We start from the raw sequence: 18534 nt of genomic DNA, 5'->3' as shown, positions 1-18534 counted from the left end.
ACTTGGCTTGGTCAAAATATAATATATGAAGATCCCTTAATTCTTCATGAAGTAGCCAAGTCTACAATGACCTCCACATGTACCTATTGATCAAGTTTGAGATTGTTGGTCCCCAACAAAGTTGGGTCCTAAGAGGTTAGTCACAATAGGCTTGGCAACCCAAATGGTTCTTTTCTTGAAACCACTTTGAGCTCCAACAAACTTGGCAAACACATTGCCATCCTTATCCTTCCCTAGAGAATAATCATCATCAACAATTATAGGGTTAGGTAAGGTACCACCTAAGCAAGAAGAAGCAAAGTGTCCCTTCTTACGACATAAGTAGCAAGTGTCCCCCTTTTTCTTCTTTATTGATTTCTTCTCTTGGGGAACAATATCTTGATTCTTCTTGGGAAGTGGCCTATCTTCAACTTGAGGTCGAGCATGAGCTTGACCTTGACCTTGTGGCCATTTCCCTTATTGTTTCTCACTCAAGTGCTTCTTCTTCTTCAATGGGCATGATCTAACATGGTGCCCTTCAACTTTGCACTTGAAGCAAACAATCTCGGCCGAATCCTTGACTTTGTCTTGGCCCTTCTTCTGGTTGTTCTTGTTCTTGGACTTGATCTTGTTATTGGAGTTGAATCCAAGTCCACTTTTGTCATTGGGGGATTGTTGCACACTTAGCATCTTGTCAAGTGCGGATTTCCCTTCATGACGCTTTTCCAAGTCTTTCTTCAAAGAAAGGACTTGAGCCTCGAGCTCTTTTATTTCCTCTACATGGTTAGTAGAAATACAAGTACTAGAGGAAGTAGAAGCTTCATTGTTAGAGCAACAAGGCAAAGCAAGTAATCCAACACAAGGTGTATCAATAGTTTGACTAGATGGATTACAAGGACTAGCACATGAAAGTATAGCATTTGTAGTAGAGATTGTGCTAATGTCCACATGAGGCTCACAAGATGTTACCTTAGTGATACTAGCCTCATGAACTAACTTTAGCTCATCGTAGGAAGTTAGAAGATCCTGAAGAGAGTGTGAGAGCGTTTTATTGCTTTCTTCCAATTCCCTACAATTGCTAGTTAGCCAATCAAGTTGAGCCCTTAGCTCAACATTCTCCTCTAAGGTAGATGCTTCACAAGAATTAGAGTTAGTTGCACAAGCATCATCAATAGATTTTTCATTTTCAAGCTCATAGGATTCAATTTTTTGTGTGAGCATAAAATTAGTATGCTTCTCATCTTTTAGCTCTTGCTTGAGGAGATTGAATCTCATTCTCCCATTTTCAACACGGGACTCCAACTCCACTATGGTTTCCCTATATTTATTCAAGGTATCCATAGAGTGTTCGAGATTAGCACGAGCTTCTTTATTACCATGAAGATAAGCATATACCATTGCCATATTATGCACTAAGGTATTATATTCTTCATCATTATCATCATCATCACTCTCATCATTAGAGGAAGTGTTAGGAGTCAAAGTCGGAGATACCTTTGATCCATTTGCCATAAGGCACATGTGCATACCGGAGGATGAAGATGAAGAAATTCTTGAATCCTCATTTGAAAACATGTCTTGATCCATAGAGTGTTCGGTTTCCTCTACATTGTTAGTCAACAAGCAACTAGAGGAAATAGAAGCATTTTGATTATGAGAGCAAGACAAGGCAAGCACATCCTCATGAGATCTATGTAAGCAATTTACACATGATATGCAAGGACTATCAACACAAGCATGTAGATTATTTTCAATGCAAGATGTGTTTAAGTCCAACGAGGAAGAATTGCAATGAGATAGAGATGAAGAGTCATCACTATTGAGCACAATATCAACATTGCAATTTCCCTCACCACTCACCATATCATTACCTTGTGTCTTGCAACACGTTGGTGAAGTGGAAGAAGATGATGACTCATCACGACCGGAGGTGGAAGCAACTTGGAGCTCTTCATGATGTGAAGGGGAAGAGAGCTCCTCGGAGTCACCACCGACCAATTGAGAAGTGGATCCACCAAACATTTCCTTAAGCTTGATCCACATCTCATGAGATGATTTTCGCTTTATATATATCAAGAACCTACGAAAATCGGGTCTCAAGGAGAATAAAAGCTCATTAGATACTTGAGCTTCAAGATGTAAGTTTTTCTCATCCTCTAAAGATAGATTTTGAGAATCCATCGGAGGAGAAAAACCGACATCTAGAAATTGCTCTATATGTGGACACAAGGTCCGAAGATTACAAAGCAAGCAATTTCGCCACAAAAGATAATTTGTGCCATTAAAGACAATTGTGTCATTGTGCACTATACTAGCCGACATCTTTACTCTCAAGGCGGTGAAGCCTTAAACAAGGAGAGACCTTGCTCTGATACCAATTGAAAGATCGAGATGTCGCCTAGAGGGGGGGGGGGGGTGAATAGGCAATTAAAAACTATTGCGGATTTGTCTTGTAAGAATGCGGAATTAAACTATCATTTAGTTTACAAGCACAAACCCTAAATATGCTAAGCTCAACTAAGTGTAACAATAGGAACTAGAGCTAAGCAAGATAGGCACAAGATATATGTAGCACAAGTGATAGCAAGGTATATGAACTTCAAGCACGATGGCTATCACAAGGAAAGAGAGCTCGGGTATAGAAATAACCGAGGCACACGGAGACGAGGATGTATTCCCGTGTTCCCTTCCTTTGCAAGAAGGTACGTCACCTTTGGAGGAGTGGAGGTCCCACGAAGGCTCACCCTATTCTCCGAACCACACCCACGAAGGATAATGGCCCTTTCCTTATGGTTAGCTTTTCCTCCGCTCCGGAGATGGCAAGCTCCACCACCACTTCACAAGCTCCACGAAGGAGAAGCCCGGGCCTCTTCACAATCTTCTTGAGGAGATCACCGGAGCACCAATCACCAAGCCAACTAGGAGGTCACCCTCCAAGAGTAACAAGCTCACGGTCTCTCACTCGAACTAATCGTGGTGGAGAGCTCAACACTATGCAATGATGAAAAGCAAGAACACCGGAGGTGTTCAAGTCCTTCACACTCAAATCCCACCAAAGCAACGAATGCTAGGATGAGATTGGAGAGGAAGAACAAGGGGGAAAGTCAACCAAAGACTTCAAGATCTAGATCCCAAGAGTTCCCCTCACTTAGATAAGAAATCGATCGGTGGAAGAGTACATCTAGATCTCCTCTCTCAAATCCTCAAATATGAGCAAGAATGGTTGGAGGAATCAAGGGGGAGAGCAAGTTCTTCAAATAGCAACAATGGAGGTGAGAGAATGGGAAGAACTACTTGTCTCAAGGTGGGAGAAAGGTATTTATAGTGGGGGAGGAAGAAATAACCGTTGGGGAGAAAACAGTGTGAAAAACGCATAAAAAACGAGCAGAAAAAGAGGCCCAGCCGGCTGCCAGGCCTGCCGACCGGACTGGGCGCTGAGGAGGCTGGCAGCCCGTCCGGTCCGCTCGGCCCAGCAACCGGGCGGGGCAAAGTGCACGCTGGGCGGTGGAAAGGCGTGAGGCGCGCGGGGCAGGTGGGCTGCGCAGTGGCTTGAAGCCCAGCCGGCGGGGAGGCCGGTCCGGCCGGGGCCTGCACCGGCGGGCCGGTCGATGGCCGCGCGCTGGGCCAGACGAGGCAGCAGGCCGGTCAACTGGCCGGGTGGGCCGGTTCCTGGCCCGGTTGGCGCCCGGTCCTGGCCGGGTGGGCCGGCGCATGGCCTGGCAGGCCGGGTGGCCGACCGGTAGCCCCTCCTCCTGTTTTTCTTTTTTTTTCCTTTTTATTCTTTTCCCTTTTTCCTTTTTCTTTAATAACTAATGCTCCCGAACTCCGATTCGAATGAAACTAATTTCGTTTGGAAGATAACAACAAATGCTATCCTATAAAAAGTGCAAACTCAAGAATCTGTAGAAGGAAATTTTATCATGAATATAAAAGGTAGAACCTTATATCATGAATAACCGGTAAAATTACCCAACCTCGAAAACTCAATAGAAGATGCATGCGAACTCCGTTTTCGATGAACTTGGGCTTGTTGTAAAGCTAGAAACAAGCTCAAGAACCTCACACAGAGAAACATCAAGAAGCAATAAGGATATGCAAAGTATGCAAAGGATTGAGCTCCCTAAGACGATGTGATCAAGTTACTCAACCGAAAGCCCCTCTTAATAGTGCGGCTATCTATCCTATAATCCGGTCTCCCAACATCCACCTTGAGACCGGTAAAAGGAAAACCTAGCAAGGCCATACCTATGCCTTGCGCATCCCGCTTGATCTTGATGATAACTCTTCAAGCTTCACTCAAGCCGGAATGCCTCACTTGACCAATGTTGCTTCGTGAAGACTCACAAATGCTCCCCCATACACTATGATGGGAAAGCTCCATTGATGCACATCTTCACATGTCCATTATCACCAAATGGACGGCAAGCTTCAAGCATGTGATTCACTTAAGATGCTCATCTTGAACTTGCCCAACTCAACCTTGTATCGATGGTCTTGATGCCAATACACAAGGTATACCTTTATCTTCATGGCATCCATACTTGAATCCACCTATGGAATATTCCTTCATATAAACTTCAATGAAAACATTAGTCCATAGGGGTTTTCATTAATTACCAAAACCACACATAGGGGCAATGTACCCTTACACTCATCCTTCAAGGAATCAACCTCATGGCGGGCCTCGGCAGCTATCTTTATCGCACCCTCCAGCTTCGAGGAAGAAGACTTGACCTCCTTTTGCAGCCGAGTCTTTTCAACTTCCAGAGAAGTGTATTGGGAGGCGAAGGCCTCCAGAGAAGAGATAACATCTCGCAAATCCTTAAGAGATAAGGAAAAGTAATTAGACGAAGAACTGGTTGTCAACAAACTTATAATTTGATCAGGGAAGTTGTCACACATGGATATATCGTTAAAACAGGAAAAGCTTAGTGTGTGTTCGGTTTGGGGATGGGGTGGAATGGAATGGAACCATTCCATTCCACTAGCACGGAACCGTTCCATCCCTGTGTTCGGTTTAGACAAAAAAATTGTCACGGAACGGTTCCATCCTTGTGTTCGGTTTTGGAATGGGATGAGAATGGAATGGAATGGGTGAGATAATCACCCGATTAATTATTCTAAACTCGATTAATTATTTGCTAAACTTGATTAAGTAGTGCTAAACTTGATTAATTATTGCTAAACTTGGTTAATTATTGCTAAACTTAATTAATCAACGTGTGACAGTCACCCGTTCCACCTCGTCCGGCCGAATCGGAGGAACCACTTCATTCCGGATCTAGAGGGAATATTCCATCTGGAGGAACCACTTCATTCCATTCCAGTTTGCAACCGAACGCAGGAACGGACTCTGGGTGCGGAACGGTTCCATTTCGTTCCACCCCATCCCCAAACCGAACACACCCTTACATGTTTCCCTGGAGGAGAAGCTGTAACCACGGCAGTCAAAGAAATCTCCTTCCCTTTGGAAAGGGAAGAAGCTGTCGATATTTGAGCCATGGGGGCTGTGGCAGGAGTCGAAGCCTCGGAAGCGGCTGGATTCGGCACAATGGCACCGGACTTGGCCTTCTTGGCCAGAGGCTCGATGAAGCCCTCTTCACTGCAAGAACAAGAAACTGGCAAAGTCAGAATCAGATGCATATGGCGAAGTTAGAACACAATCCTGGGAAAAGAAGCAAGGACTTACAAATCATAGAGATCATCTTCATCGGCAAAGTCGCCGGATGATCTCTTTGGAGGCAGTCCCTCGGCCTCCTCCGCAGCTGCATCAACAAAGGCAGCACGATCAGCGTCGTCATCATGCATTGACCCCGCTGTGTCGCTTATAGGCAGAGAATCGAGGATTGATGGAAAAAGCTTCAGGATTCATCGGATCATCATGTTGATCTATCGGGCTTGCATTCCCTTCAGTATGGGACCCTACAAGGACTGAGGAATCCCTTTCCTCGGAAGAATTGTTCGGCAGGTCTTGCAAACGTTCAGGAGCCGTAGGGATCTGCCGAAGTTGACAAGTGAGAATAATGGCAGTTAAAATAATCAGAAGGAATAGGCCAATAAGATCATAAAGGGGAAATTTACCTCAGTTGGCGGATGATCAACGTCAAATGGCGGTTGAGGAGATATCAGTGGAATTAAATCTTCCTGTCTAAAGAGAGTGAGACGCCGGACCTCGTCAAGCAGTTCTTTTTCGGATAATTCAGCAATATTTACTCTAGTCTCGTCCCTGGGACCGGAATACAACCACATCGGATGGACCCTAGACATGATCGGCTGAACTCGATGTTTTAAGAACACAACGGCTACCTCAGTACCTATCATAGTTTGACCATCGGGTTCCTTGATCCGAAGGAATCTATTAAATAACTTGTCGACTGTTGGTTTCTCGTCGGGTGAGAGGATATTTTTCCAAGACTTCTTGGGCTTGGCTTCTAGAACATCGGAGAATTGGGGGAGCTGGGAGTCGGCTGCTGATGAGTCCCTAATATAAAACCACTTCAGCCTCCATCCTTGCACGGATTCTTTCATCGGGAAGTTGAAGTAGTTGACTTCCTTACGAGCAACAAAACCAACTCCACCAATGACGAAGGACCCACCACTGATGTTGTATCTTTTCAGGAAGAAAATCTTCTTCCACAAACCAAAGTGGGGCTCAATGCCCAAAAACGCTTTGCAAAGGGTGATAAAGATAGAGAGGTGAAGGATTGAGTTGGGGGTTAACTGCCACAATTGAATCTCATACACTGGAAGGAGGTAGTGAAGAAATTTCTGAGCGGGGAGCGAAAGACCTCGTTACAAGAAGGGAAAGAACATCACAGTAAAACCGGCAGGAGGATTGGGCCGTGACATCGCACCTGGAAGAATAACTACCCTCGTCAGAAAAAATTATTCCGAGGCTTCGGGCCCTCTTTTCATCTCGCTTCGTGGTAGTAGAAGCTGGCCAATCGCCAGGGATTGGCCCGACCGTGGAGCTTGACGGCGCTGGCGGCGCCGGAGCTGAGGGAGGAGCATCTGGAGCGCTTCTCCGCGGCGGGTTCGAAGGAGCCCTGACGGTGGTGCCACTGCTCACAGCGCTGGTGGCGAGAGTGGGGTTCTTCTTCTTCACCATTGTGAGATTTGAGGGAGATCTCGGAGTTGCGGCGGCGGCGCGGTGGTTGCAAACGAAGAGGATGAATGAGGAAGAACGGACGCAAGGATGAAGTGCGGAAAGGGGAGTTTACCCTAAGAGGTTATAAAGTGAAAGGAAAACCTGAGGATTGAGCGGGCACGTGTCGTTGCTTTCAATTTATTAAGGGGATTTCTTCTCATCATAGATCGTGGAAATCGAGGAGTCACCTTGGTAACTGCATGCAAGTAGTGGTCATTTCTTAAACAGATGCGCACAAAAGTAGGATGGGCCCGTCAGGTCACGTCCTGTCAGTCAGATTTACAATAGTAATTACGTCATCACTGACGTCAAAGTCCGCTTGAAGTATCCGAAGAAAAGTTGAAATTGTTGGATGGGCTGGTTTGAGTCTACGCACGGATCGCAAGCATCCGCACCTCGACTCGGGGGCTACTCCCATCGGGAGCGCTGGACGCGCACCCGATAAATTTGGGCTCGAAGACTTTCTTACAAAGAAGCGCGTGAAAGGAATATCTAAGGAAAGGGTTAGAACATTCGGCTCGAGTCTACGCACGGATTGCAAGCATCCATACCTAGACTCGGGGGCTACTCCCATCGGGAGCGCTGATCACACACCCGATAAACTTTTCTGCACTCCAGGATCATGCCCGGAGACTTGATTCTGTGTAGAGTAGCGTTGTTTTGACAGCGGCAGTCAGCAAAAGCTGGGCATGCTACTCAATATCCTTTACACATTAAAAGTATACTTGAAGAATTGAAGCCCCGATACAAATGTATCGGATGACCTATGAAGGCCTGCGGAAAGCTTCGGAGAAGAAGACATTCGAGTGGCACAACTTGAGTCTACGCACGGATTGCAAGCATCCGTACCTAGACTCGGGGGCTACTCCCATCGGGAGCGCTGGACGCGCACCCGATAAAAGGAGATGATGCTATTACAAGAAGGACAAGAAGTATCAAGGGAGAAGAACATTCGGTGAAGGCATGCTTTAGTCTCTACCCGAAAAAACTTCAGCTAGACACTCGGGGGCTACTGACGTGGGCATTACCCTTCGGGTAACTGATATTGCCCTATCCTGTACGGCCCAACTGGAGGCCCATGAAGACACCCGATGGCAAGATCGGCCACTACATCGATGCCGAAGGAGGTTCCTTGAAGAACAAGACGAAGAAAAGAAGAATACAAGGAAAGTTTAGAACTGGGATCTTTTGTAACCTAGTCGTACCCAGACAGATCTCTCGAGACCTGGCCCCCTATATAAGGGCCAGGAGAGGGGCTGCCGAGGGACACACGCAATCTTAGCAATCTTAGCCACCAATAAGTCCAGAGCTAGGTCCCCGTAGAACTTAGCCTCTCGACAATATCACAGCCGAAACCTTCGACACCCCATTGTAACCCGATATTTTCATAATCAAGATCAGACAGGCAGGACGTAAGGGTTTTACCTCATCGAGGGCCCCGAACCTGGGTAAATCGCTCTTCCCGCTTGTTTGATAACCGATGGCTCGTGTCAGCTTACAGGATTCCATCTACCCTAAGCCCCAAACGGAGGGCATCGCCGAGGAGTACCCTCGACATCGTGCATGGAATATTGGAACCAAACTTTCATGACAAAGTTTGTCTTTGTTGCTCGGTTGTATGTCAAGGTCCCATGGTGCCAAGAGTGGTGCAAATCATCCACAAGCGGTTGCATGAATACACTCAAATTCTTCCCCAGGTAATCAGGCTCTGGAATGACCATCGACAGGAATATGGTCTTCCTTTGCATAAGGACTCCGGGAGGGAGATTGAGCGGAATAACAAACACGGGCCAACAGCTGTAAGAGGATGCTGACATACCATATGGATTGAACCCATCGGTTGCTATTGCAATTCTGACATTCCTAGCATCATTTGCCTTATCAGGGTACTTTGCATCGAAGTTCCGCCATGCTTTACCATCAGATGGGTGCCCCATGTCTAGCCATCCCTTTTCGTCCTTGAATCTCAACCCGTTCTTATGCCACGTCATCTGTTTGGCAGACTCCTCGGACATGTAAAGTCGTTGGATTCTTTTTTTTGAACGGGAGATAACGAAGAATCTTCACGGTGACTTTTGTCTGCACCTTCTCACCATTAGCTCTTTCTATCTCATGATACCAAATATTTGTCATCCGCAAACTCTTTCCAAAACAAAAGACAATTTTTGGGACAACAATCATACTTCACATAATCCATGCTGAGATCTTTCAACATTTTATTTGCTTCATACATGGTTTTAGGCAGACAATGGCCTTCGGGCAATATGTTACCAACTGTTACCAGATTTTTTTAAAAGCATGCACGGGTGCTGTCGAACTGGGCCTTGTCGGCTACTACTTACGCGATGGCATCGAGCTGAGAAATTTTTGCACCCTCGTATAGAGGCCTCTTAGCCGCAGCCATCATATCACAGAAGGCCTTTGCGGTTGGCTCCGGTTCCTCCGGTTCCTCCGGTTCTGGCGGTTCCTCCGGTTCTAGCGGAGGCGATTCTGGCATGTAGGCATCGCGAAGATCATCTAGAAAGTATCTAATCCCATCGTCCTTATTGCCATCAATCCGATGCCTCATCACCTCACCTCTATCACGTTCGTACTGAGCAAAGTTGACACACGTGATGTAATCGGCATATACCCATTCAACCAAAGATGTTTAGTCATATCATCCTTTTCCTGACGATGACGCCTCTTGCAACGAGTGCAAGGGCAACTTGGACGAACGCCTGACTTTGAACCACGCGCTAACTCCTTCACTAATAAATTGGTCTTCCATACCCACTCATTTGTCATTTCAGTCGAACTAGCACGGCCACTGTACATCCACCCATTATCAGCCATCCTCTGCTTTATTGGGAGACAAACAACAAATAGTAGCATGAAATTAAATGCATCATATTTTTATTTTCTACCGGCCAAAACGCAAGCATCAACCTACATCTCTACTAGGTGGGCTCCTAGCAGCCGCCGGATCCGTGGATTGAGTACGTTCACCATGCTCTACCCCGGTACGAGACAGAATTTCGGCAGCACCTCCCTGCTGCTCTCCCGATACACGTCTCGGCAAAAAGCCGAGAAAATGTGCATCAAGAGAACAACGGGGAGGCGCTACCGAAATCCTGACTCGTACCGGGGTAGAACACGTGAACGTACCCAACTACGCATCCGCCGACTGTCCCGTAAATGCCGCAAGCGTTACGGTTGAAAATATGCCGACCACTAATGCATATTTATCCGCGTAAAGCTTGCGGACGGGAAGTGACACCTAGGTGACGTGACTTTACTTGGAAAATGAATCTAGTGACATAAAAAATGCGGAGAAGGGGAGGCGATGTTTTAGTTCACCCTCGGCGGCCGGAGAGAATCGCGGACACGATGACACGGCGGTCACGATAGGGCGGTCACGACAGAGCGGTCACGACGGGGCGGTCACGACGGAACCTATTGCCATTCAATAAAAAACAAATTATTTCACATTTCCTTGTTTATTTCCATTTTTGTTTCATATTTCACATTTTCTATTTAACATTTTCACATTTTCTATTTGTATTTCTATTTCACCTTTTCACCTTTTCTATTTGTATTTCTAAATAGCATACAATCTTAGAAACAAAAGTTACAAAAAAATAAAATAAAACACATACAGAGATAGAGGCAGGGGCCGGGGCAACTTCTGCTGCGCGTGGCGGCAGCGATGGGGAGGCAGGGGCGGCGACTAGGGGAGGCGCGGCCGGTGAGCAGCGGTGGCGAGCAGCGGCCGGCGAATGGCGGTGGCGGCGCGCGGGTGGAGGAGAGGGCGTGGCAGCACGCGGGGTTGGGGGAGAGGGCGTGGCGGCGCGCGGGTGGAGGAGGCTCTAGCGGCACGTGGGGTTGGGGGAGAGGGCGTGGCGGCGCGGGTGGGTTGAGGGAGAGGGCGTGGTGGTGCGGGTGTCTGTGTGAGCCGGACTTGGTCCGGCTCGACCAGATAAGTTAAACCTAGCTATGCCGACGCCGTCGGCACAATTTTTTTTTGGTTTGTTCTTTATTTTTTTTAATATTCAGGAATCTAGTAAAATACATTATTATAGGGAGACACACACATTTTGGGGCCATTCCGATCTTTCGATGCTCGATTTCTGACGAAACCCGAGTTCAGTTGACCACGCGATCTACCCCTTTGACTACATCCCAGTGGGGGTCCCCCGGTGGGCATATGCCTATATTTGAGCTTGGTTAAGTCATAGGTACATGTGGTAACAACTATCAACCCATATGACTTCGTTTACTTTGCCGACTGTGCAAAACGGGGCCGCCGGGACATGCGGTATGGTCATACCGGGCGCCCGGGTGCACCCGTCTGCCAACGCGCTAAACGGAAAATATTTAGCACATAAAATGACGCTTCGTAGACCTAAAAACATTTTTCCCAACATTTATTGAGCGAAGGAAAGTGTGGCCCCAGTTCAAATCACGTCAGTTTCCAGCGGATTCAGCGGGACACCGCAGGAAGCGGGGGGGGGGGGGGATCCCAGATGGCTACCGCGCGCATATGGAATGTGATAGGTGGTGCGTACGAGGTATCCTACCACTGCGCGGAGGTCTCGCGTAATACTAAAATGTGTACCATGTAGCTACTTCACAAAAAAGGCCTTCCGGAACGCCAAAAATGGAAACACCGTCGCCCGTGGGTCGGATTGGAAATCTGTGACCGGGGCCTTGCTTCCCATCCTAGGGCCCACACATGTGCCAAATATGGCCTCGTTCCGACAAACTATGTGGTGCAACGGGCCGTTTCCTACTCATTTGCCCCTAAAAGCCATAGAACTCCGGACGTGATAGCCCTGTTCGTGAAGGGTTTTTCAAGATAGTTGTCATATCCCAATTCCGTCTTTTGCAGTGGTTACTAGGACACATAAAATGACGCCACGCGGCTCCGCGCGATTTTATGACTTCGTTTACTTTGCTAACTGTGCAAAACGGGGCCATCGGGACATGCGGTATGGCCGTACCGAACGCGCGGGTGCACCCCGTTCGCCAACGCGCTAAACGGAAAACATTTAGCACATAAAATGGCACGTCGTAGACCTAAAAACATTTTTCCCGTCATTTATTGAGCGAAGGAAAGTGTGGCCCCAGTTCAAATCCGGTCAGTTCCCAGCGAATTCGGCGGGACACCGCAAGAAGCGGGAGGATTCCCAGATGGCTACCGTGCGCATATGAAATGTTATAGGTGGTGCGTAGGAGGTATCCTACCACTGCGCGGACGTCTCGCGCAATAGTAAGATACTAACCATGTAGCTGCTTCACAAAAAAAGGCCTCCCGGAACCCCGAAAATGGAAACACCGTCGCCCGTGGGTCGGATTGGAAATCCACGACCGGGCCCTTGCTTCCCATCCTAGGGCCCATGAACGTGCCAAATATGGCCTCGTTCCGACAAACTATGTGGTGCAACGGGCCGTTTCCTACTCATTTCCCCCTAAAATCAATAGAACTCCGGACGTGATAGCCCTATTCGTTAAGGGTTTTTCAAGATAATTGCCGTATCCCAATTCCATCTTTTGCAGTGGTTCTAGGACACCTGTCCGCCAACGGGCGAAACGGAAAACATTTAGGGACATCACACTTAGGCAAACCCTACATCACACTTGTGCACATATGTAAGGGACATATGCAAGTTTTTGAGCGATTCCGACGCTCCGGTGATTTATATCTTGGAAAACTCTAGGGCGGGGACCCCGTAAATCTACCCCTATAGATTTCTCCGTGTGAGGATTTACCAATGGAATTTTTTATTTGCTTTGGTTTGTTTAGGACATAAGTACATGGAAACCATAGGTTGGGCATACTTTGCCATAAAATAGGCTCTGTTTGAGCCGTAGCAGGAGTTTCCACATACAGATCCTAGATTTTACCAAGTGCTAGCCCATGTCTGCGAAAATCGTCAACGCCGGGTACATGCAAGGTTAGGCAAACCCTACATCACACTTGTGCACATATGTTAGGGACATATGCAATTTTTTGAGCGATTCTGACGCTCCGGTGATCTGTATCTTGAGAAACCCTAGGGCGGGACCCCGCACATCTACCCCTATAGCTTTCTCCGTGTGAGGGTTACCAATGAAATTTTTTATTTGCTTTGGTTTGTTTAGGAGATATGTACATGGAAACCATAGGTTGGGCATACTTTACCATAAAATAGGATCCGTTTGAGCCGTAGCAGGAGTTTCCATATACACCTGGATTTTACCAAGTGCTAGCCCATGTCTGCGAAAATCGTCAACGCCGGGTACATGCAAGGTTAGGCAAACCCTACATCACACTTATGCACACATGTTAGGGACATATGCAAGGTTTTGAGCGATTCCGACGCTCCGGTGATCTGTATCTTGGGAAAAACTTGGAAAACCCTAGGGCGGGGGACCCTACAGATCTACCCCTATAGCTTTCTCCGTATAAGATAAATACTGCATTCCATTGATATGTTAGAATATCTTAAACTCTTGTTTATATTCTTAAGGGAGGAAAAAACTTAAAAGAGGCCATGGCAACACACAAGCACTCTCCTAGCTTTTATTAATGCCCCAAAAATAGAATTAGAAAGAATTTGCACTTACAAGTCACAGAAGACGATAAGAAACAGGGTAAATCATGGAATCCATCTCAATATTTAGCAGGAGACTAAATATTCTCACCAACGTTCGACTTCATAATTGTTTCATTTGATTATAGGTAAATATACATAGCTCCTTAAAAAAGTAAATATACAGAGCTCACAACAACCTGACCTCATAATTATTTCATCTGTTTATAGGTAAATATACAAAGCTCACAAGAGGTCGACCTCATAATTATTTCATCTATCTTACATCACTATTGCCAAACGACAGGCTTGCATCTTCCGTATACTTTGGTCGATCTGTTCATCCATTTGTTTACCAAGAGATCCAATTATCTTGAAGAAATAACAGTAAGCAATGTGATATACACTGGTGCTGTACAATTATCTACCAAAGTCTGCAGTTGAGTATCCTGCATCAGCCCAGTGCTCCCCTGCTGTAATGAGGCGCCACTCATCGAAGATTGAACCATACCGCACGGAATCAAAACTGCTTCTTTGAGCAGCCTTTCTTCGGGCAGCCTTCAAATCAGAGTCTGTCTGCCGCTGACGCTTTGCACCATTTTGATGCATGGGGACACTCAATTTTGTTGTTGGATGCTGGATACAAGATGCACTAGAGGACTGTAATCCAGTGCTTATGGTCGACAAACTTGCTTGAGGATTAGTATGACTATAATGCTTCTGTGAACTCTGGGAAGGCTGTCGTTGCTGTGAACTGTTAGAATTAGGAGCTTGTCCTGCTGCAGGTGGCTGGAAATGTTGCTGTACTTGTGGTTGCACTGGTTTCCTTCTTTGTGAATTCAAGATACTGATGATCTGTTTCTCATAATGAGGAAGCTTGTCCCTCAGAGCAGGTTGGACAGTACTCTTGCTAATTTGCAGAATTTGTAATATACGCTCCAACATTATTTTAAAGCTCTTCATTCTTTCGTACTGCTCAGATGGCCTTTGAGGTGGTATGCTGCTGTCAACATAATGTATTTTCACACAGATCTTATTGAACAATTCATTGAGTTCTGCAAAGTATTTTCCCTTCAAGCTCTTAATCTGTCGACAACCAAGACCACACACATAAATTTGGAGCAGAAGAGACGAAAACAGAACAATTAATAGACCATGGTTTGTCATTAAGTCAGCAAATATGGCACTGGTGAGATATTTCATGTACCTATTAGAAGCATACAAATCTAAAACAAAATAAGAACCTATGATGCCCTTTAAACAAATTACTTTAATATAAAGACTGCTAATACCTTGTGGATTTACTGCATCTAGATACTAATACACTATAGATGTGCTCCATAGCCCACATTCATAGCTGTAGTGCATCTGCAAACCAGACTCTTGCGTTGCTGTATGAAATTCTGGTTCAACTCCAGAATGACTTTGCTGGTACACAGACTAAAATAAGAAGGGATGGGAAGCATAACGTGCAAAAGTAAAAAGCCCCAACATCCAACATGGCGCATTGTTTCATCTTCTAACAATCTACCAACATGAATCCAGATCGTGGCAATCTCAACCTCTTTCTTCTAAGGTCCACTGTCTATGAATTTAAGTAGGTTCCAAGAAAGGGAGTGCCAAAAAGGTGATATTAATATCATGTCTTACCATTTGATATATCTCCTCTTGCCAATCACCTACACCTGCTTGGCCTGTTTGAGCAGTATTGTCCGCATATGCTGCATAAAAATCAAGTTTGTCAAAGAATACATGATACAATGAATAAGCCAATAAATAACAAGCTACAAGTACATTGTAGGATGACAATAAAGCGCATAATCTCAGCACTTGATGACATAAAAAATTGCCATCCAAGCTAAGATGATAAAATGTGCAACACTCAGTTTAGTGTACAATGTACCTTGACCAGGGTTGTTTTGATTTGGAATCACTTGAGAATATCCAGGAGCCTGCTCTGGCATTGTCTCCATAGAGAGCATTTTCATACATATTTCCCGCCAATAATCAGACTGAGTAATACAAAAGAAAACAATGTAAAGCTTTCTACCAAATTACTAATAGAGTAATAGTGGCTTGCAACCAACAGTTCAGGTGTGATTAGCAGTTTAGCACAATTGAGAAGGTGCTTCAGCTTTTAACATTTGAATCATAATCATACAAAAAAAGGTCATCAAATGTTCAGAACAAACGAGCTATGAACAGAAACTAAGTTTGAAAATTTTGCTAAAACAACTGGGATGTGCTCCAAATGGTTTGGGTGTGGTGTTTGCACACCCATGGCCCCAATTTAAGTCACGGCGCCACAGTGTGCTCCAGATTACCTGGTTGGTCGCTGCGGTATAGATCTCCTCTTCGAACCGCACGGCGTTTCTTTGAAGTTCGTTCAACCCCATTGGCCTTGATACTGGCGGATGAGTTTCCAATCTGCATGTGTAACGCAAAATGTAAATACGCTAGCTAAGTGCACTGCGTTGCTATGGACGGACAAATTAGATAGTTTTGTCAGGCCGTTGTTGTTGTGTTCCATGACATACCATCAATATATATGAACTCTTGGGCAAGACTTGTCTCAAGTAGGATTAAGACTGTTTGCGAGGGACCACTGCCTTTGACAGATTTGGAGCCGGTTGATAAGGAGGATTTTGTCTGGTCTCCGAAGAGACATAAAGATTTTGTGTTAAAATTATCTCACATGTACTGAGACAGGAGATATACCTCGGCAAATTGGGTTTCACTCGATAATCCAACCTTAGTAAAGAACTAAAGATTGGGAATGCATTGCTTCTAACGATCTGTGTGCAGTAAAGTTTCTTTTAACACATTGTGTGCAGTAAAGTATGTGGGACCTGAAATGTCTGGTGGAACTTGTGTCTAAATTTATCAGCAATAAATAGGCTGGATGTAAAGCGGGTGCAGAATCTCCCCAGCACGCAAAGAATATTAGAGACGGAGGAACTAGGAGCTTGTGCGCTAGATCGACAACGAAGCTATATCAGATATGGGTTAAGATCGAAGCTATATAAGATCGATCGAGTGAAAAAATTGGCCCGAAAACATGCAGGAAATTCCTCGTTTGTATTTCTACTGTATGTGGGAAACCGGAAGAGGCGGAGGGTCGATCGAATTAGCATGATCAGATCGGCATGGAAGCAAAGCAAATCAAATCAGTTAAGAGCCCATACATCCTTCTGACGATTCTGGTGCGCGTCTCGGGCTGGAGCTGGGCACGCCAGTCCGGGTCGACGCCGGCGGGGGGATTGGACCCCTGCATGGGCCGCCAGTCCGTGTCCATGGCACGGATCGGTCTCGAGGGGATGGAGGCGATGAGGAAGAGAGACGCTCTATGTCTGTGGACTGTGGTTGACTTGACCGAATAACTTGCCTCCGCCTGGGTGCGGTGATGGCCCGTTCAAAGTGGAACTAGTGCAGTTGCATCAATTCCCTCGTAAAAAGAGTAACAAGTGTGATACTTTTTAAAGATGAAAGCATGACTTTAAATTAACAAAGTCATCAACGATCAAGTACAACGAAAACAACAAGAGAAATAAATAAAAATAAGATAATGCGGTATCAGCTAGAGATGATACAAGCACATATAGTGCAAAACTGAAGCCTAAAAAAGAGCAGAGCAAGGCTCCAAACTACAATATCTACAAGAAAGTTCGAGACTTTAGTTAAACAAAGGCAGATCATCCTAAACCTGCAACCAACGAGACGCCATTCCCTGGAGCTACACCAAACTAAAGTAGCACACTAAGCCTACTAGAGGACCACCAACACCTAGGGAACTGGCTAATGCTCTAGTGAGCAGACGAGCCTCCAAAGTTTAAAGGGAAAACTTCACGACAACGCCTCTAGGAAGGGAAACGGCGCTCGTGAGCATCGCCGTTGTCGGCACAGGGGGGCCGTCACTGGTTGAAAAAGGGCCTTTAATCCCGGTTGGCAACAACCATTAATACCGGTTGTGCAACCGGTATTAAACATGCGGGACTAAAGCCCCCCCTTTAGTCGCGGTTGGTTACGAACCGCGACTAAAGGCCCATCCACGTGGCCGCCAGGCGACGGTCGGGGCGGAGGACCTTTAGTCGCGGTTCTTCTGGCCAACCGCGACTAAAGGCCGTCGCAGGTTTAGGTTTTTAGCCCCCCCCCCCCCCCCCCCCTAAACCTGGTTTCTTTTGAATTTGTATTGTTTTAATTCTTTTGTGTTTTATTTTAATTTTGAAGGAGTCTCACATATTCTACGGTACTACATACATGCATATGAATGTACAATTTCAAACAAATTTGAAATTAGAACCAAAAAGAATTCAAGAGGAATATACAATATATATTCAATATCGGATGACCAGCATATACAATTTTGAACAAGTTTCCATACATAATTTAATGCATCAGAAGTTCTATGTCCTCTACATAGTGTTCTCCTTTAGGATCGATGACTTCCCTCACGAACCATCCAACTAGTTCCTCTTGAAGTGGTCGGAAGCGAGCTTCTGGACTAAGCATCTTCCGGAGGTTATTCCTCTTGACATTGTTTTCACACGGAACCCGCTCAGAGGTGTATCTCCGGATCATCTCACAAACATAGTATCCACATAGATTGGTCCCCTGTGGCTGAATATCCCCAGTCCCAGCCACTGACCTTTTAAATTGTAGCTCTTTTTTGAATTCACCGACCTTTTCATCTACGAACCGTCTCCAAACCCTACGAGGCAAAGAAAATTAAATGAACAAGAGAGTTATTAGTTACTTGATATTAGGAAATGAACGAAATAGGCCGATTGTCAACACCCGGATTTTTAAGTCCAGATGCCCATTATATCATACATCGCAATCCCAGGAAGATTGTTT

The 18534-nt window shown here is 45.7% G+C and overlaps 1 protein-coding gene across 2 annotated transcripts; it reads right to left on the bottom strand.

The window, feature by feature from the left end:
• Positions 1-13783: 13783 nt before the first annotated feature.
• LOC127308748 (uncharacterized) lies at positions 13784-17123 on the bottom strand. 2 transcript variants are annotated; one of them, XM_051339653.2, is made up of 5 exons: positions 16866-17123; positions 16005-16107; positions 15584-15692; positions 15331-15401; positions 13784-14766 (listed from the first exon to the last, which is right to left on the bottom strand). In XM_051339653.2, the coding sequence occupies exons 1-5, from the start codon at positions 16973-16975 to the stop codon at positions 14101-14103; spliced, it is 1059 nt and encodes a 352-aa protein (XP_051195613.1). In that variant the 5' UTR covers positions 16976-17123; the 3' UTR covers positions 13784-14100. The 2 variants fall into 2 exon arrangements, with proteins under 2 accessions (XP_051195613.1, XP_051195614.1); XM_051339654.2 differs by lacking the exon at positions 16866-17123 and adding an exon at positions 16218-16856.
• Positions 17124-18534: the final 1411 nt, after the last annotated feature.

The sequence above is a fragment of the Lolium perenne genome, chromosome 6 (genome assembly GCF_019359855.2).
Source record: "Lolium perenne isolate Kyuss_39 chromosome 6, Kyuss_2.0, whole genome shotgun sequence".
Lineage (NCBI taxonomy): Eukaryota > Viridiplantae > Streptophyta > Magnoliopsida > Poales > Poaceae > Lolium > Lolium perenne.
Note: the sequence above shows the minus strand (reverse complement) of the source record. Positions and strands in the feature narration are given on the sequence as shown.

Coding starts and splice junctions, on each gene's coding strand:
- LOC127308748 (XM_051339653.2), bottom strand. CDS start 16,975: ATGGACACGGACTGGCGGCCCATGCAGGGGTCCAATCCCCCCGCCGGC. Junction 15,693..16,004: donor ATACCGCAGCGACCAACCAG/GTAATCTGGAGC, acceptor TGTATTACTCAG/TCTGATTATTGGCGGGAAAT. Junction 14,767..15,330: donor AAGAGGAGATATATCAAATG/GTAAGACATGAT, acceptor GGTTGTCGACAG/ATTAAGAGCTTGAAGGGAAA.